The sequence below is a fragment of the Macaca fascicularis genome, chromosome 7 (genome assembly GCF_037993035.2).
Source record: "Macaca fascicularis isolate 582-1 chromosome 7, T2T-MFA8v1.1".
Classification (NCBI taxonomy): domain Eukaryota; kingdom Metazoa; phylum Chordata; class Mammalia; order Primates; family Cercopithecidae; genus Macaca; species Macaca fascicularis.
In genome coordinates, this window is record NC_088381.1 from 28831133 (window position 1) to 28852091 (window position 20959).

The window sequence follows — 20959 nt, forward strand, 5'->3', positions numbered from 1 at the left end:
AAAGATGGAGAAGAAATTCTTGAATTTAAGAAGAGGTAGCCAGGCACAGTGACTCACACCTGTAATCCCAGCACTTTGGGAGGCCAAGGTGGGTGGTTCACATGGGTCAGGAGTTTGAGACCAGCCTGGCCAACATGGTGAAACCCCGTCTCTAATAAAATACAAAAATTAGCTGGGCATAGTGGCGGGCACCTGTAATCCCAGCTACTCAGGAGGCTGAGGCAGGAGAATAGCTTGAACCCAGGAGGGAGAGATTGCAGTGAGCCGAGATCGTGCCATTGCACTCCAGCTTAGGCAACAAGAGTGAAAAGCTCCATTTCAAAAAAAAAAAAAAACAAGAGAGAAAATAAAAGAAAAAGTAAACTAGAAAAATCTGGCACCTGTAGATTTTTATGTTTACAATTTTATGAAGTAACTCTTCCATGATATAAATGATACTTAAATATTATATACTTAAAATACTTGTTGGTGATTATTACAAATGGACACAATACACCTCCTATCAAACTCTTTTTTTTTGCTTTTTTGAGACTAAGTCTCATTCTTGTTGCCCAGACTGGAATGCAATGGCGCAATCTCGGCTCACTGCAACCTCCACCTCCCAGGTTCAAGCGATTCTCCTGCCTCAGCCTCCCGAGTAACTGGGATTATAGGCGTGTGCCACCACGACCTGCTAATTTTGTATTTTTGGTAGAGACAAGGTTTCATCATGTTGGTCAGGCTGGTCTCAAACTCCTGACCTCAGATGATCCGCCTGCCTCGGCCTCCCAAAGTGCTGGGATTATTGGCATGAGCCACCGTGCCCGGCCTTATCAAACTCTTAAAATGTAAAATCTCTGAAAGCATCGATTCATATATATAGCAGTTTAATAAGATCATTAAAAGAATACTTTCTATTTTTAGGTTATTGCACTTGATAAAAATAATGACTAAAATGTGTCATCCTAGAAGATACATTTAATAAATAAGTGGTTAACTTTTAAACCATCAAATACAAAGTGAACACAGTTGTTCAGGAGATCTGAGTAGTGTCTTCAGCCCCCTCAAGCCTGCCTTCTGTGGTTGTTTTCCTAACGCGAAGGTAGCCTTCAGTTTTCCTTCAGTGTAGCCACTGCATCGCGCTGCACTGAGGCTGGGAGTTCTGAACGTTCACTGAACATCACAGTCTGGAGGGAGGCCTCTGTCTTATCCGGATGAGTAAGGAGCAACTGGATGAGTCTCAGTGATGGCAAATTAAAGACTTTTAAACTCAAGCAACACACAGCAGCAAAGCTATTAATGCCAAGTTTCCTGTTCCATTTGCTTCTCCCATGCAACTTTGGACACTGGTCCATTTTTGTAATTTTAGTCAAATGGAAACATTATCTAATCAGAGCTTCCATTTTCAATCTCACTTTCATCATGAGTGAGAGAAATTAATCAACACCTGTACTCTCTTTAAGACCCCCCCAAATCTCATGAAGGGGAACCTTGGACCTGAAATACAGCTAGAAGGAGTACTAATGTGATGGCTGTTGGCTTACATGTGAGCAAGCCTCTACGCTGCTACCTTCCACCCTGTCCAGTCACAGTGGGAGCCTGAGCTGGCCAGAGGCTGCTACTGCTAAACCAGTGGCCTCAAAACTCAGCTCAGATGTTCCTAAGGAGAGTAGTGAGGAACACAGGAAGGTAACTAGTTTGGTATATCTGAAAAGCCAACTTCAAACCTCTTCCCTCCCTAAAATCTCACACCTATATAGAAAGAGCATGAGACTACATAAAAGAGGGGTGAGCAGAAAGATCTGGAGTAGCTATCTTCAAAACACAGCTATTAAATACACTCATTCAAGCCTCATCAGTTTCGAATTTTTTTGTTGTCTAAAATCACTTCAAATAAAAAAGTAAAATAAATAAATAAATATATAAATAGGGCCTAGGTCACACCCATATACTGCCTGTGCTTAGAGACCCAAATCACCCTATTAATGCTCCTTCTAATGGTAATGTCCATAGAGTTCTAACATCCAGGCTTATATTTCTTGCTTATTTGAAATATATTCTATAGGATAGATTCCCAAACCTTGCCAAAATGAAAGAGATAAAAATCGTTCATCAATGGTCACAGGTGATAATTAAGACTACTCTGGTGACCCCGTTAATTATCGCTAGATATAAGATTATTCGTCAAACACTTTTGGAGCATCATACCTGTCAATACAATTTTAACCACATTAATGTTGTAATTTGCCTCCTCTTCACCATGGTAAATTCTTCCAAGGTTGTCTCATTCTTGGAATAACCTTCAACCTGTTTGTCATATATTCTATCTATTCAAAGTTCTCTGTAGTCATCTGAGTAGTGGCCCCCAAAGAAATTAGGTGCTAATCCCTGGAACCTGCAAATGTTAACTTATTCAGAAAAAGGGCCTTTGCAGATGTGATTAGGTTAAGGGTCTTCAGATGGGAGGATTATCCTGGATCACATGGGTAGAACCTAAATGCTATCATAATTACTCTTATAAGAGGCAGATAGAAGAATCAGATACACAGAGGAGAAAATGCTGTGAAAACAGAGGCTGAGACTGGACTGATGCGGCTACAAGCACAGGAATGCTGGCAGCCACCAGAGGCTGCAAGAGGCCAGGATTCTCCCCTGGAGCTTCTAGAGGGAGAGCAGCCTGCTGACAACTTGATTTTGTCCCAGTGATAATGATTTTGGACTTCTGGTCTCCAGAACTCTGAGAGAATTCATTTCGGTTGTTTTAAGGTAACAAGTTTGTGATAATTTATTATAGCAACCACAGTAAACTAACATACTTTTTTTTTCAAATTATATAAACAAAGAGAAAAAAGGAGGTAAAAGATTTTTTCTCATTTCTTTTTTAATAACTATATGTGATTATTTAGTATTTTAAAATGCATTTCAGGCTGGGCATGCGCACAGTGGCTCACACTTGTAATCTCAGCACTTTGGAAGGCCATAGTGGGAGGACTGCTTGAGGCCAGGAGTCTGAGGCTGCAGTGTACTATGACTGCACCGCTGCACCCCAGCCAGGGTGACAGAGCGAGATCCTATTTCTAAAACAGAATTTTTTAAAATAAACAAACAGCATTTTAATAGCTGGTTGTCCCCATACAGTTCCTACATTCATCGTAGCCCCTGTAATGCTAATAGAATGAATAAACAAAGTTGAAAATAATGCCTCACCTTGCGATACCTATTTCTGGCCAGGAAGCCTCGCAAGTAAGACTGAAGAACGATAGTGGCAGCTCGTCTAATCTTGTACCTCCTGCAGACCACAAACATGCGCCAGTACTTTTGAATGATGGTTGCTGCCTTGGTTCTGCGCAGAAACTTAGCATAGCTGGCCAAAGAAAATAATATTATGTTGTCAGTAATCAGAAAAAAATGCAGGAATACATGCTAGAGAAACGTAAAGAGTGTCACTGTTTTAGGCATAAAGAGTAGTACCTCCATTGTATTATTCTAATAATGTGCATGCTAAGTCAACATTTATATTTACTTACATTTGTATAGCAGTTTCCCAAATACGTTTCCCAAAGTATTTCTGCATTTATTATCTCATCTGAGCCCTCCCTAACTCTGAAAAGTAGGATGGCCCACATTGCCAGATTTTACAAGAAAGCAAAATTCATAAAAGTTCATTCTTTCTACAACAGGATCCATTTACCCTGGGCCATGCCCTCTTTATAGAGCAGACAGACATACACAGTAATCTCATACTTAGTTATCACCATCTTTCTTGGATCTAGCCATTATTGATCTACCATATTTTTCCTGAATTTGTGAGGGTATAAGTTCATGATTAATTCATTTCTACTTATACTTCTCAATTAAAATTAACCTAATATGTAATCACACTAAAGTGTAATTCTCTTCCAGACCCTCTCAGTTAACTGCTCCTGAAAATTATTCCATGAAGTCATTGTTAACTAGCTCATATTCATGACTGTTTTAATTTATACACGATTTCCTCAAGCCCAATATAAAAGTATCAAAAATAAAAATTTTGAGGACATAAGTAAGCAGCAGTTTGTAAATGTTTTGAAGATAAATCTGAATCATTCATATGGCTGAGTGAAATTTTATTCTATTTAGCTGTCCTATGAGTTAATTTGTTGTCCCTTGGAACTAAGAAAAGGTGAGGTGTTATCTTTTCAGGTATGGTGACCACTCAAAACTGTCCTCGGACAGTGAATTAGATGTGCACTCTAATCTGTCCCCAGGAGACCTACCATCGGGCCTGGTAGCCCCGCACGTATCTCTGCACGGTGATGGCCGCCTTCCGCATGCGTAGGTACTTCTTCCTCAGCAGCCACCCTCGGATGGTCTTCTGGATCCGGATGCAGGCAGCCCTCAGTTTGTCCGCTCTCAATTTTTCTAGATAGGCCACTTGACCGGCACGGAAAAAGATCTTTGTCTTACCAAACTGGTATTTGTCCTTGTCCTATTTTTGGAATAAATTGTATATTCAGAAATAATAATCATGTAAATGAAATTTAAAAGAAAAAATGTCTAAAAGCAGAATCAGTAAAGGAATGAATCTATTAGCTAAAACTTGGGCTACATCACAATTAACTAATGGAGCCAGATTTTTAATCCTATGCAAGTTGAGCAAATAGAAGGGATTTTAAGAAAAACTGCAGTTTAAGAGTTATTTTCCAGAATTATTCTACCTGGAATTATTATCTGAGGCCCAAAACTTGGTTGTGGGTTATAGGCAGTTATTATTTGCTTGTTTGTGTTTTAAACATCTCAAGGAAATGGAGATGTTGACTCTCTCTGACTGACCCAGGTTGTAAGGATTACATCGGGCTGTATATTCCATGAGAAGCTGAAGGGACAAAAACACCAGTGTGAAGAATAAGGCAGGAAGAAATGCATATGAAATAAAATTCAAAAACCAAAAACCAAAATTCTTGGGTATTCATATTGAGTTACATTTCTAAACAGTTATCTCTTGGCTTTATCAATAATATCTGAAAACAAACTAATAAAACCCCATTAATATGTTTAAAATCCTACAAATTGGCCAGGCGTAGTGGCTCACGTGTGTAATCCTAGCACTTTGGGAGGTCAAGGCGGGTGGATCACGAGGTCAGGAGATCGAGAACATCCTGGCCAACATAGTGAAACCCTGGCTACTAAAATACAAAAAATTAGCTGGGCATGCTGGCGGGCACCTGTATTCCCAGCTACTTGGGAGGCTGAGGCAGGGGAATCGCTTGAACCCAGGAGGTGGAGGTTGCAGTGAGCCAAGATCGCACCACTACACTCCAGCCTGGCAACAAAGCAAGAATCCGTCTCAAAAAGAAAAAAAAATCCTTTTAAACTCCTTTTACAAAAATATAACCATTTATATTACATTGTGATTCACCTTATCTAGAAGTATACAAATCATTAACCATTCTTGCATTAAAGAATGGAATTTATGTATAAGAATCATCACTGTGATCTGAAATTCTTTCTTTTTTTTTTTTTTTTTTTTTTTGAGACGAGTCTCACTCTGTCTCCCAAGCTGGACTACAGTGCTGTGATCTCGGCTCACTGCAGCCTCCGCCTTCTGGGTTCAAGCAATACTCCTGCCTCACCCTCCTGAGTAGCTGGGATTACAGGTGAGCACCACCACGTCCAGCTAATTCTTATATTTTTAGTGGAGACAGGGTTTCACCATGTTGGCCAGGGTGGCCATGAACTCTGGGCCTCAAGCAGTCCACCCGCCTCGGCCTCCCAAAGTGCTGGGATTAAGGGCATGAGCCACCATGCTCGGCCATGTGATCTGAAATTCTAAGGGAAAACAGAGAAAACCATTTTTCCCTATAAGTAGATATCTTGTCATGTCTTATACATGAAACCAAAAAATCAGAAACATCCACATATACCTAAAAAATCTAAAATTATTTCAATTTAAATCAATAAAGTTTACATAGGAACCCTAGCTAGAAAAGCGGTCCTTACCGCCGACCTGCTTCACACCTCACACCAATCCTGCCTCCATCTTTCAGCCTCCTCTGCCTAAATTCCCGCAAAGCCCTGATCAGGCCTGAAGTGGCCTGGGTGAGGGGACCAGGCATAGGCCTGTTCCTACTTTCTGCTCTACATTCCCACCTGAACACAGGTTAGAAGGGGATTGGGCAGGCTGTGCACAGTGGCTCACACCTGTAATCTCAGCACTTTGGGAGACTGAGGCAGGCAGATCACGAGGTCAGGAGTTTGAGACCAGCCTGGCCAACATGGTAAAATCCTGTTTCTACTAAAAATATAAAAATTAGCTGGGTGTGGTGGTGCACACCTATAATCCCAGCTACTGGGGAGGCTGAGGCAGGAGAATGGCTTGAATCCAGGAGGTGGAGATTGCAGTGAGCCGAGATCATGCCACTGTACTCCACCCTGGGTGAAAGAGCAAGACTCTGTCTCAAAAAAAAAAAAAAAAAAAAAAAAAAAAAAAAAAAAAAAAAAAGGGAATTGGTGCAAACTCAAAAAGCCCCAGTTTAAAAAGAAAAAGCATTATTGAGGAAGTGAACTTAGCTCTTTCAAGGAAAAAATATTATTAACAACAAAGGGGCATTACATTTAGTTCACAGCTAGTAATTATGATCAATTAGCTCAAAGTGAGGTACTCCATCTAGGCTAGTGTTAACCAAGTGAAAATATTTTTTTAAAAACTTTTCATGAATCTTTAATTCTCTAAGACCAAGATCAGTAGTTCTCAAAATGTAGTCCTCAGACAGCATCAGTATCACCCGGGAAATGCAAATTCTTGCGCCCACCTCAGACCTACCGAATCAGAAATTTTGATGGCGGGGCCCAGAAATCTGTATTTTAACAAGCATTCCAGGTCACAATAAAGTTGCAGAACTCTTTAGCCTGGCCTGCAAGACTCTCTGTAACACCAACCTACATTTCCTAACCATTTCTCTACTGTCCCATACACAAATCTCACACTGCAAAAAACTGTTTTCTCAGCAAACCCTATGCTTACCTTGCTTTTTACTCCCTCTTATAATATTCTCCTTCCATTTTTGCATAACCTTACCCATTCTCAGGGTCTGACTTAAAACACACCTCTTTCATGAAATCTCTCCTTCCCATAGCTAGATGTCGCTTTGTCATCCCGATTTCTTGTTCCACTCATTCAGCATTTGATATAGACACTATGGTTAAATATTATACTTGTCTTCAAAAAGTATTACTTTCCAAGTAAGACTATATTACCTGAGAACAAGACTTATTTTTTCTTAATCACACAGCATTTGGCCTGGTGTCTTCTAGAAGTAAGTACTAGGTACATTTTTATTAATAATAATCAAACTGTCTAAGAAGAATGTGTCTCAAGTGTGGGTCCAGGCCTCACAGCTCTGCCTCCTGACAGTGGACCATCATCCTCACTAGTTTCAGCATCCTAAACACAGTAGCGTGCCCCTCTCGGATCCCACCCTGAAATGATCTGGACTAGGAACATTTTATACAAAAGTTCCTGGGGCTCTCCAAGGTCAGAACCACAAGGCCTTCTGCTCAGATGACCGTAAGTGAAATCTTTCTTACCAGTATCAGTTTCTCTAACACATTCTTGCATGTTTGCTTTCTGTCACTCAGCACATCTTTCTGCTTCATTAGGACACGGTAGCGGCTGAAAAATTCCTGGTAAGTCCACCTATTAAAAGAAAACCATCTGAGTTTACTTAAAGAACTAGGATCTTCTCCCATTAGGACCCCTTACATCTGAAAAATGCCAGGCTCACCGTGAGGGGAAACCAGCCGCACTGATTCGGATGGTTTCCAGGACACCGCAAGCTCTTAGTTGCTGCACTGCCCTCTTCTCATCAAACCTATACATAAAAATTAAAGCCATTAATCCACAAAGAACCTGGCTGGTGGCCACAAATTACTCTCCTCAGTCAGGGTGTAAATTCTTTTGTAAGAGCAAAATGGATAAATCAGAAAAGAAAGCATTCAGAAGTTGGAGCAGTGATCAAAATGGAAAACTATGAGAGAATGGGGAGGAGACAATAAGCAGTAAAAATAACTGTAACCATTACCTGCAACTCATAACACAAACTCTTATAAGAGTTTGCTGGGTGTGGTGGCTCACATCTGTAATCCCAGAATTTTGGGAGACCCAGGAGGGTAGATTACCTGAGGTCAGGAGTTTGAGAACAGCCTGGCCAACATGGAGAAACCCCGTCTCTACTAAAAACAGAAATATTAGTCGAGCATGGTGGCACACACCTGTAATCCCAGCTACTCAGGAGGCTGAGGCTGGAGAATCACTTGAACTCGGGAGGTGGAGGTTGCAGTGAGCCAAGATCGCGCCACTGCACTCCAGTCTGGGCGATAGAGTGAGACTTTGTCTCAACAACAACAACAACAACAACAAGAAAGTCCACTAAGCACATTTAAAACAACACAACATGGCCAGGTGCAGTGGCTCACGCCTGTAATCCCAGCACTTTAGGAGGCTGAGGTGGGCGGATCATGAGGTCAACAGTTTGAGACCAGCCTAGCCAACATGGTGAAACCCTGTCTCTACGAAAAATACAAAAATTAGCCAGGCATGGTGGCGGGCGCCTGTAATCCCAGCTACTCCAGAGGCTGAGGCAGGAGAATCACTTGAACCTGGGAGGCGGAGGTTGCAGTGAGCCGAGGCCCCGCCATTGCATTCCAGCCTGGGCGACACAGCGAGACTCCGTCTAAAAAACAACAGCAGCAGCAACAACAACACAACGCTCCTTTGTACTTTGCCCATACCCATTTCATGGCATGGCCTGACAAGAAGCTCTCAGAAGTCATTAGATCAGTATACAGAGCTCCCCTGGAATAAAGACTGGTCAACCCTGGAGATTTCTCTAACAGGAAGCACAAATTAGATATGCCTCATTCAGTTATATTTTTTTAAAAATTACTACTGTTCTAAACCTCGTGTCCACATCAATGAACAAGATTTTTATTTTGTATTACATTTTGTATTTATTTCACTCTAGGCAAATGGCATCCTCAAGCTAAACTGGCACTGAAGAGGAAGTATTAAGGTTTCCCTTTGGCCAAATGATTGCTCCTGTGACTTCCATAGTTAAGCTCTGAGTGATCCATCTAGGCCTCCCCTGTGCTATCTTCTCAGGTGTTCTGTTGGTGGTGGAAGATGAGGTTGGTTGATAAAAGGTCATGGTCCTGAGGGCTGTCCAGGACAGAGGCCCAAGTATAGCAGCTTCTTCCTGCTTCCCACTTCTTCCATGAAGGACTTCTTGGTGATGAAGCAGAGAGAAAGACAGCAGTCCTTCAGAACTGCCCTCCAGTCTAAGGCAGAATCTCCAGACAGCAGGACTGGCATGGGGGTAGGGAAAAGCACACTCATACACTGTGGAGGGGGTGGGGGGTAGGAGCTATTACAACCTTTTTAAGTGTGCCTGGTCTTTGACCTATAAATTCCAGTTCTAGAATCACATTATTCCAATGAGATAATCAGACAAATACACAAAAATGTTTGGCACAGGATGTTTATTATAGCATTGTTGGAACAACTTAAATGGCCATCAGTAGGAACTAATTTAAATAAATGATACTATGTCTATACAATAGGATACCCTGTAGTCATTATGATTATGTGATTTTTATTTACCAAAAGGGAAAGTGTTCACAATCTATTAAAAATAAAGACTAAACAGCAATCATAGCACAAGGCCCCTCCTTTTGTGTGTGTGTGTGTGTCTCTCTCTCACACACACACAGACACACATACACACACACACGGAGCATGGAGGGAAGGGAAGGTGGTTAATCAAGAACAATGTATGACAGTTAATACCAGTTATCTCCCTGGGTATGATGGATGCTTTTTCTTTTTCTCTTTTTTTTTTTTTGAGATGAAGTCTCGCTCTTTTCCCCCAGGCTAGATAGAGTGCAGTGGTGTAATCTTGGCTCACTGCAACCTCTGCCTCCTGGGTTCAAGCGATTCTCCTACCTCAGCCTCCCAAGTAGCTGGGATTAGAGGCGCCTGCCATCACGCCCAGCTAATTTTTGTACTTTTAGTAGAGACAGGATTTCACCATGTTGGCCAGGCTGGTTTTGAACTCCTGACCTCAAGTGATCCACCTACCTTGGCCTCCCCAAGTGCTGGGATTACAAGTGTGAGCCACTGCACCCAGTTGATGGATGCTTTTTCATTTATTTTTATACTATTCTGTATTTCCTGAAAACTGTCTTTACAATGTACATGTATTACTTTTAAAATTAGAAAAATAGGCTGGGCATGGTGGCTCACGCCTGTAATCCCAGCACTTTGGGAGGCCGAGGGGGCAGATCATGAAGTCAGGAGTTCAAGACCAGCCTGGCCAAGATGATAAAACTCCATCTCCATTAAAAATACAAAATTAGCTGGGCGTGGTGGTGCATGCCTGTAATCTCAGCTACTCGGGAGGCTGAGGCAGGAGACTTGCTTGAACCTGGGAGGCAGAGGTTGTGGTAAGCCGAGATCACACTATTGTACTCCAGCCAGGGCAAGAAGAGCGAAACTCTATCTCAAAATAAATAAATAAATACATAAAATTAGAAAAATATTTCTGTTTTGTAAAAACAAATCTCCAGAAAGATTGATTCTCCCTTCATGCATGGTATCTGAAGCAGGAGGAGGTGCTGGTAAAAACAGACACCCTCTGATGATTTCAACAGTGGAGAAGCAGCAGGTAAGCATTTGCCAAACAGCCTTGTCCTAGCCAGTGCTGGTTCCACCTAATGCCCAAATCAACAAAAATCCCAGAGAGATCAATTGAAGAAAATTCAAAACAGAAAACAGAACCAGAATGCTTGGTTGACCTCAACTTTTCAAATCTTCAGAAGGCTGATAATTTATTCTCACATTCTCAAAAGGGAAAAAACTGAAAAAATAATCTACTGACTAATGGTTTCCCTCTACAAGACATGAAGACTTACCCAAGTATTTTTTTCCTTATAAAAATGTAAGGAAAATATTGGTTTGCTTGGTTGGTTTGGCACTTCTTACAAGATATGTACTTTTTCATTGGGTAGTTCAGAAATACTTACGTGAATGGGAACTTGAAGTCATTAGGCTTGATACAGCGCACATAGTGAGGGGTAGTGGCATTGAGTGTCTCCATAAGCAGGTGCAGGGAGTTTCTGAACTGCATGAAAAAGGGCAGAAGCGGGTATCAAAGATTTGTCCAAAGTCAAAGATGAGGTAAAACCATGGGAAATTCTCTTCCTATGACACTAATGGAGATAACTCTGCCACTTATAAACTTGACCCTTCAGAAGAGGAGCTGCCACAAAACAAGAATGCTAGGGCTTTTGGTTAAAATTTGCCTAAATTCTACCATTTTCATGCTTCCTCTACTAAATATGGATTCCTATACTCCCACTCCTTTTCCCCACAGGAAGCTACAGAAATCTGTTATGAGCTGTCATATGTAACTAACAATATAACCTTGCTTTAAGGCCATTTAATCACATAAAGTGGGAATTTTGATGGAAGATACTGGAAAACGTAGCAGATGACTTAAAAGAGTATAGGTAATGAGTGAGAGAATGACAAAGGATAGGCAGAGAGGAGTTAAAATTAGGGACCTAGGATCAGGACTGGAGGCTGTGGACCTGGGTCAGGCCCTGTTCCTATATACACCAGGCACAGGGTCACATGCACAGGACAGCAAGCTGAGAAGCGCTCAGCCTCCATTCAAAGCCCTACTCCCTGTTCAGGCACTAAGCATGTATGTAACATTTCCCACTCTCAGAGAACATAAGACATCAAAGAAAAGTGAGGGCCCTGTTCTGCAGGAGCTGACTGAGGCAGCATACAAATACAGAGATAAAACAAACAGAAAACTAAGCAAAGATGGGGTGGTCTGAGAGAGATGACATGCACTAGAAGAATTAAACTGTAGAGAAAATTATTCAGGGAAAGGCTTATGCAGTCACAGGTCTAAAACTGGGTGGAGAAGAGTTTTAGTGGACAGTGTCGTGTGATATCACAGTGAAAGCTCTAGGCTCTCCTCAACTGAGGATCCCACCTGGGAGGCTGAAGAGGGAAGATCTGAGGTTTCAGATGAGCCAGAAAGGAAGGAGCCTGGCAGCAGCTCCCTGAACTCACCTGATGCCCCACTGTTTTCTTGTGCTCTTTGGCCATCTGGCCTGGTCTGCCTTTGGTGGGCTTTGCAGGAATGCGTGTAAGGGGTGTGCGCCCTGAGGAGGTGGCTGAGGTTGGACTGATGGCCTTCTCATCATCTTGAAATAGTTCTGGTAGCATCTTAAACTAAGTCAGAAACAGTATAACGAAATTACATTCTAAACCAAACTTGAACATAAACCTTCACAAAATAAATATTACAGAGATTCCTTTCCTTAAGTAATCACTGTCAGAGTCACAATACAGAAAGAGTCACTATCTATGGTAAGAGCCAAGAATATGAGAGGAAGGTGAGGTAAAAGCTATAAAAAAATAACATGGAAAAATGCAATAATTCTACAACCGTGTCTGGGGGAAAGCAAAGTCAGAACTACTGCAACCGGACTTGAAAACCTAATCCACAGAAAATGACAAATTTAAACATATTAATGGGCTTGAATTATAATTATTTTATGGGAAAAATAGTAATTGAAAGCCTTATTACTTCATTTCCACAAACTGTTTTAGCATCAGGTGGAGAAAAACACTAGTCCAAGTTTGCATGTTATTTATCAAGTGTTTACTCACCTGCTTTATTTGCCTGCCTACTAACTTAAGTGCTGAGCACTAACTCAAAAACATCACCGAAAATCTCAGCAGGAAAGGGTCATAAACAAATTCTACAATATTAGAAGGTTTTAAAAGTTATGAATAATTTTTGGAAGATAATTTGGGTTACAGAAAAAAAAGTTTAAAACCCTACCCATATCCTATACATTTGATATTTGTTTTCGAGGGATTTATAACTTCAACAAATAATTCCTGTAATCAATTTTGTGTTCTATCAGGTTAGCAACGTGAAAGACTATTATAAGATCTGGTACTCAGTAAGTAGGTAGATGATACTAGTCAATACGGTTGGGAGAAATTTTATGGAAAAAAAGAGACTTCAAACGAATCCAAAGGAACATCTTGATATATACATACCTTTACAACAGTGCCACATCCCATATAAATAAAACCAGTTCTTCTAATTAGTCAAGCTATATTTGCAACTACAATTATTTATCTATTAACCTTAATACAACCCATTTAATCTTCATAACAATTCCATAAATTAGATGCTATCATGATTCTATTTTATAGATGAGAGATCTGAGGCATAAACTCAGTAGATGAACTGTGCTTCCCCTTATTAATCAGCTATACAAAAAGTAGAGGGTTAAAACTCATTTTAATGGTACTTGGTAGAACTGAAATTTAGTGGTATTTAGTCAAGTTGCAATTTATTTATATGCTTCCTGATATTAGATGTGGCAATGGAAGATTTCTTTATGGTAGAAAAATATCAAATAAGGCACCTTCTGATAAGTTTATAATTCCATATATATATATATATATATATTTTTTTTTTTTTTAATTCCTTTTCAAGTTGTAAGCTAGAGGCTGCAGGGAAAAAAAGACAAAACACATAAATACACAAACATACTCTACATTGTATTACCACAAAAATAATTCTACTCAAAACACATAACACAGATATTAATCTTCTAAAATTAGTACTTTCAAGAGAACACATTTACACTATGTGATACTGGCTTCTATCAGGTGCAGTGAAATTATGAAGTTTATACCCCTAGATTGGGTTTCAGCAAAGACCAGGAGCAGAGGAAGCCTCCAAGCTATGTTAGGTAAGTCACACACTGTCCCCACTTCAATGGCAACAATGTTACACAGACTGGTGGTCATTGCAAATGATTTGTCAGAATGCATACCCACTTTATGACGACTAAGGACTCAAAAGCCAATTAGAAAACTAAATCAGAATAAAGACAACTGATCAAGGATGCCTCAAGAATGAGAACCTGGCCAGGTGCGGTGGCTCATGCCTGTAATCCAGGCACTTTGGGAGGCCGAGGTGGGTAGTTCCCTTAAGACCAGGAGTTCAAGACCAGCCTGGACAACATGGTGAAACCCCGTCTCGACAAAAACTTAGCCAGGCATGGTGGCGTGCACCTGTAGTCCCAGCTACTTGGGAGGCTGATGTGGAAGGATCACCTGAGCCGGGGAGGTCGAGGCTGCAGTGAGTCCTGTGATCATCACATCACTGCCCTCCAGCCTGGGTGACAGTGAGACACTGTCTCAAAACAACAACAACAACAAGAATCAGATGAAAACCTGTGAATGTTCTGTTTCAGCTAAACTACTTTGACAAAGTAATAAAACTAGAATTTTATCATTATTTATAAATCAAATCAATAAAGATCTTTAACTGAGTAATACTTAAAGAGACTGGCATTGTGGGAATTTTCTCTTACATATCAATCCTATAAAACTATAAACAATTAATGCCCAGTGACTGTTAGACACTTCAACCTTTTTTTTTTGGAGACAGAGTCTCGCTGTCTCCCAGGCTGGAGTACAGTGGCACAATTACGGCTCACTGCAGTCTCAACCTCCCAGGCTCAAGTGATTCTCCCACTCAGCTTCCCAAGTAGCTGAAACTACAGCCATGCACCACCATGCCCAGTTAATTTTTGTATTTTTTTGTAGAGATGGGGTTTTGCCATGTTGCTCAGGCTGATCTTAAACTCCTGGGCTCAAGCAGCCTGCCTGCCTCAGCCTCCCAAAGTGCTGGGATTACAGGCATGAGCTACCACACCTGGTCTCACCTTATTATTTTCTGAAGGTTAAAACTGGGATTTGGTCTTTATGTAATCTTTATATTATCAAAATAATAGATAGTAAAGGTTTTTATTCTAAAAACAAGTCAAAATATTCATATACTATTCCACTGAAGTTAAAAGGATTCTCTTAGAATAAAATAGAAAAACAAAGACTGCCAGTCAGTAATCTAGAAGAATTCACATGAAAATTTTTTATTTTTAGCTGAATACCTGAATATTCATTTTGCTGATCTAAGTAACTGGCTTCCTGCTCTGCTCTCTGTGGGATGAACATGAGCCATGCTCCCCTCCCCATTCTTTCCAGATGGAAGGTCAAGGGATGGAGGAGGGGATCAACCTAATCATCAATACAATGTAGCCATCATAGCTCTTACCATCTAGAACATTCTCTTCCCTCTAGAAAGCAGTGTCTCTAGTACCTATGCCTAAGAAAAATAACTTCAAAGTGCTTTGGGCCACACCTGGAACTGCACTCAGTGATGATCCAGAGATCAGTCTCCATCTTGATGGAGTGTGTCAGGCCATGTTTCTAGCACCTCCCTTCAAACTGACAGGGCAGAAAGACTGTTTTCTCTCATGGCCTCTCACCAAGGCACAACAGAGTCTAGAACCACTGTGGAGGCAATAATTTCACACAAAACTGAAAGAAACATTGCACAGGAGTTAAAAGCACAGACTCAGCAAGACAGCCTGGATTTTAATTCGGCTTGAAAACTCACTAGCCATGAAGTCTCTGTGTCTCAGGTGCCTCATCCATAAAATGAGAGTCGTTAGATGAGTTAGCATTTTTAATACATTTAGAACAGGACCTGACATGCAGCTAAAATAACTTTGACTAACATACTAAGTCTTATATATTTGGTAAATTAAAAAGTGAAACTGATTTTTGTTAAAAAATAATTTTTATTGTTAAAAATCTAATGCTTTGAATACCTCCTGGATTAGAGTAAGCCTATCTATAGTTACCTTGCTTGATTTAAGAACTTTAATTTGTTCTTCAAAAACGGTGTCTTTATTCTTTTCGAGAAATCCTTCACACTGGTATTCCACCTGAAAACACATGGAAAAATCTCCTTAACTGATAAAACTTTTGAATAGATATTATAATCATCAATAACAAGAATATTTATTAGTCTCAGGCTATACGATCAGCTCTCAGCAAATCGGTATTATCAGTCTTTTCTAAGAAACCAGGGCCATTCCTGGTAAGAAGCATGTTAACTCTAGAATAAAACTCCTCAAATATTGTTTTTTCTAGGAAACAGTGGTACTGCTGAGTAACTGTGATCTAAAAGATCCTCTCAGTTAGTGGGTGAGCAGATTCATAAGCAGATCCTCTTCTCCCATGCTGGCCAGAGAGCTCTTCCAAGGCTGACTCCTTGTATCTCCTTCCAACCTAGGTCACCATCAAGCAGGGGTGTTTCCTCTTAGAAGAGATTACAACAGGAGAGAGAATCAGAAGGAACAAATGAGGGTCTGATGGGGACAGAGGTGAAAAGCTGCTGATGGATGAAGGTGAAGGCTGGGGAAATATTGTATGATTTGGTAAAATGGGACGACTTGAGAAGGGACTATTTCTTTTCCAAAAATCCAGCAACTTCAGTTGTCTGCCACTCAAGAGGGTCAAAGCTTGCAAGATAAAACCTTTAGGTGGCCCTAGGGTCATCTCAAGGCTTCTAGATGGAATTAGGGCAGACTTAGAAAGTCCTCAATGCCTAAAGGAGACCCTGTGAAACTTACCCCAAGGCCTACACCACAATCTCCTTGAAATATAAATTACTCTCATTGCTTGTGATTTGCTAAGTACACTATAGAACTTGTGAAGCAGTAAGACAGTATGCCTTATTAGAAGGGACCCAGTGAATCAATTGCAGAGGGTGACAAAGGTCCACAATTGCTATTCTGAAACCCTTGAGATAAAGCTATGCTTTAGGACTTGGAATTTTTCAGGCATTTAAGATGTAGTATGTACATGCACCATTTTTTCATATTTCCAGCAAAATGGAAGGCAATGATCTGTAACAAAACATATTCATATTTCTACTGTGAAATATGTAAATATCCAGCCTAACTGTGATAAAGACAGACTATAAATAATCTGATGTTAATTCAGATCAGAGATCAGGTTTAGCTAAATGAGTTATAAAAAAAAAAAAACAACTTAGTTTACAGAGTTTCCTCGATTTCAGAATTATAGACCCATACTTATTTCACAAATAACTCAATGTAGGTTAAAGGAAGAGAAAACCAACATGTCAACACTAAAGATTGCTGTCCCTTGAGCCCTGAAGAATGCAAACATCAGCAAAAGGAAAAAAAAAGATACTCCTGACTATTGGACTTTTTTCCACATTTAAGAATTCAAAAAGAAAAAATGATATAAAGCTTCCTTACTTTGTCAGCAAAATGTTGGATGATGAAAGCTTTGTTTGACAGACGAGGCTTTTCAAAGAGTGTACATTTGTTCAAATGTGTGTTGTACAATTTTTGGGCCCAGGTGTCATCTGTGCCTTTAGGCATCTATATTCATGGGAAAAAGGAAGAAAGAAAACAAGGTAAATACTGTGATTCTTCTAATGCATCAGCTGTCAAAAGATCTTTTTTTTGGCTTTACCTAAGAACTTTTACAATTCAGTTTAGGAGTTCATTCCTTCCACATTTCATTGTTAGAGGCCAACAACCAATTACTAATGAATACCATGACTCAGACCTTCTCATGGGCAACCCAGCCCAATCTTGGGGCAGTTCAATCTGCCTATAAGAAAAATCATGAAACAAATTTGTTGTTGTTGTTTTTTAAACAACAAAAGCTGGCCGGGCGTGGTGGCTCAAGCCTGTAATCTCAGCAAGGTGGGTGGATCACCTGAGGTCTGGAGTTTGAGACCAGCCTGACCAGAATGGTGAAACCCCCATCTCTACTAAAAATACAAAAACTTAGCCAGGCGTGGTGGCTGATTCCATAATCACATCATGGAAAATTGGGCATCCATCCCCTCAAGCATTCATCTTTTGTGTTATAAACAATCCAATTATATTCTTATTCTTAAATGTATAATTAAATTATCAAATACTAGGACTTACTCATTCCAATTTTTTTTGTATCTATTAGCCATCCCCCATCTTCCTGCTACCCTTCCCAGCCTCTGGTAACCATCTTTCTATTCTTTACAGTCATGGGTTCAATTGCTTTAATTTTTAGATCCCACAAATAGATGAGAACATGTAATGTTTGTCTTTCTGTTTAAAAGAATTTTGAAAACATATATAATAGCCCTGATATTTCATGGGAAGGTCTTTTTTTTTTGAGACGGAATTTCACTTTTGTTGCCCAGGCTGGAGTGCAATGGTGTGATCTCTGCTCACTGCAACATCCTCCTCCCAGGTTCAAGGAATTATCCTGCCTCAGCCTCCCAAGTAGCTGGGACTACAGGTGCACACCACCATGCCCAGCTAATTTTTTGTATTATTTTGTAGACGGGGTTTCACCATATTGCCCAGGCTGGTCTCAAACTCCTGAACTCAAATATCTACCCACTCAGCCTCTGAAAGTGCTGGGATTACAGATGTGAGCCCACCATGCCTGGCCTTCTTAAGTCTCCTTGAAGGCATGTATGTGAATAGGGTAATTTTACACACTCCTTGCATTGTTTTCAGCTTTGCAACAATAGCATTCTCTGCATTATTTATGGCTACTAGGTTGTTACTGATTTTTTTGTTATTATTATGACAACTGCCACAGTTTTCTTCTTACATGTATATACCTTGGATACTTTTGAAAGTGTAATCAAAGGTGGAATTCCCAGCAGTTCCATTCCTGGGTCAAGGGTATGTAGTTAAAATTATGATAAATGTTGTCAAATGTCCTATAAAGTATGTTGAATGAATTCGTGCTTTTCATCATGAGTATATATGCAATATTCATTTAGTATTATCAAATGAAAGTTATCAAGTCTAAATTTGCCTACTGGATGGGTAAAGAGTGGTGTACCATTTTTGCTTTGGTTTGCATTTTTTTAAATCTCAAGTGAGGCTGAGAACCTTTTCGTTACATGCATCCTTAATGTTGTAGGAAGTCTGGGTGCTTAGGAGGGTACACCTATGCTAAACTGTAACTTACTGCATATAAACTAAAGAGAAATAAAGAGAAAGAATAGGTTTGCCTAAGATCACTCAGTGGTAAAGCTGGGGATCTAATACTTTTTTCCAACATGCTGCACCTTTAAATATTAAAGATACAACTCCATCCCTTTCAAATATGTCAGTAATATGGAACAACTAGTTAGTTTTACAATTATAACTATTTAGAACTATTATTCAAAATATCTTCTGCACAGTTTCTTGCATTTCTTTAAATAAATTCTATCGCCGAACAAAAAGTACTAAACATAAACAAATTAATAACAAAAGTGGCTAAAATTGGTAGTATCTAGTGTCAATTTTTCATGCAATTTAGAATCGGCTGAAAAGAGGAGGGAAATTCTCCTATTTTCACCTGTAATTAGAACTCTTGGGGTCTAGTGTCCCTTCGGAATGAAAGCATTTTCCCTACTTGTCACCACAATGGCATTCCATGATATACTAATGAATCTCTCCTTGAACCCCTTACCTTCTGACCTTGATACATCTATTTTGATAAACCAAGTACCCCAGGAAATCATACTTACCTTGCATTCCTCATCCAGTAAATCTAGAATGCCTAGTTTTGATTCTATAAGATTAATACAAGGCTGATTATCATAAAAATCTATGAGTGTCCATGGAATTTGTTCCTTCATATATTCTTCTTGCTCCAATTTGAAGACATGCTGAAATGAAAAAGAAAAAAAAGCAGTCATTACTGGATCATTGTAACAAAGAATGTAGTCAAGAAACAATGTTTATATAAAACACTAAGATGACACCAACATAATTTGAGATAATCTATGGCTTTCAACAACAACAACCTCATGGGAGAAGCATGATTTACACACAGAGAAAGCAAATAAAACAACAGGAAAACCTCAGCTACGTAGGATTCTTGGTGAACAAGTAAATCTAGGTATTTTAAATAGCTGATCAATGTAGCAATCTTTGTGATCTTTTGATTACGTATATTTTCAAAGCCACACTATGTATTTTTGGCTTCTTCAGTTATCGTACCATGCTGCTAACAACATGGGACACAGGAATGCCTTGGCTGGCATTTAACAACTATGTTGATGCCCTCCAGGCTACTGAACCACGCTGGGCAATGCTTTCAGCATAACAAAGTACTTCTCCTAAGGGACTGTGGTGCTGAAGTTCACGTGGCTCAGAATTAGTTAATAATTGGCCTTTCTCGTGACTGCCCTGATTATCTTTGATAGTCATGGAGTCTATGACTCACTTTTCTGGCTTCAGCCACTGTCCTCACCATTGCTTCTCATCTCCATTCACACAAAAATATGTATTAACTGTCTACTATGTGCCAGTCACTGCACATGGTTAACAACACAGACGTGGATGCTGCCCTCATGGAGCTTGGAGATAAGTGGGAGAAGCAGACAGAAACCAAATAACCATAAGGAATATAATCACAAGCTATAGTAATATTACAAAGGAAAATAATATGAGCTATAAGAGCAAGAGTCCTCATCTAGTTTGGACACAGGCTGGTCAGGGCAGGCTTCCCTGAGGAGGGCTGTGTGATCTAGTCTCTAAAGATGAATAGGAGCGAAGCTAGGCTGGGTGGGAAGGGCAATCCAACCACTGCCACAGCTCCTGTCTCAGGCTGCTGCCCAGCCACTGCCCAGCCAATGCAGCTGACACCACCACTTCTAGTCTCTACAGATGCTAATGACTGTTACTCATTCTTAGGGAGTTTCTGCCTTCCTTTACTTATCTCTTTGGTCTCCTTTGGTTCTTTCACAAATCTTGCTATTTTTGTGGGAAGAAAAGACTTTTGTGATGACGACGAAACAACCCATATTTTCTAGGACCCCACACCCTGTGAAACTTACATGCCACAAGATCTCCAATGAATACTCTCCTCATGTGTCTGGAACTTTCCCACTTTATTCTGTACTTATTGTAATGCTACTCTTGGCTCATTTGCACTTTTTTTTTTTTTTTTTGAGACAGAGTCTTGCTCTGTCACCAAGGCTGGAGTACAGTGGCACAATCTCGGCTCACTGCAACT

General features: G+C 40.1%; 1 protein-coding gene across 4 annotated transcripts in view; it reads right to left on the bottom strand.

The window, feature by feature from the left end:
* Positions 1 to 20959, bottom strand: part of MYO5A (myosin VA) — a 219196-nt gene that overhangs the window by 67898 nt on the left and 130339 nt on the right. For all 4 annotated transcript variants that reach the window (XM_005559591.5, XM_005559593.5, XM_045395478.3 and 1 more), the window contains exons 12-20: positions 19467 to 19607; positions 17197 to 17322; positions 15769 to 15852; positions 12101 to 12262; positions 11038 to 11135; positions 7743 to 7829; positions 7546 to 7654; positions 4236 to 4447; positions 3187 to 3343 (exon numbers count right to left, since the gene is read on the bottom strand). In XM_005559591.5, coding sequence (XP_005559648.3) covers positions 3187 to 3343; positions 4236 to 4447; positions 7546 to 7654; positions 7743 to 7829; positions 11038 to 11135; positions 12101 to 12262; positions 15769 to 15852; positions 17197 to 17322; positions 19467 to 19607 — 1176 coding nt within the window. The remainder of the gene's footprint in view (positions 1 to 3186; positions 3344 to 4235; positions 4448 to 7545; positions 7655 to 7742; positions 7830 to 11037; positions 11136 to 12100; positions 12263 to 15768; positions 15853 to 17196; positions 17323 to 19466; positions 19608 to 20959) is intronic.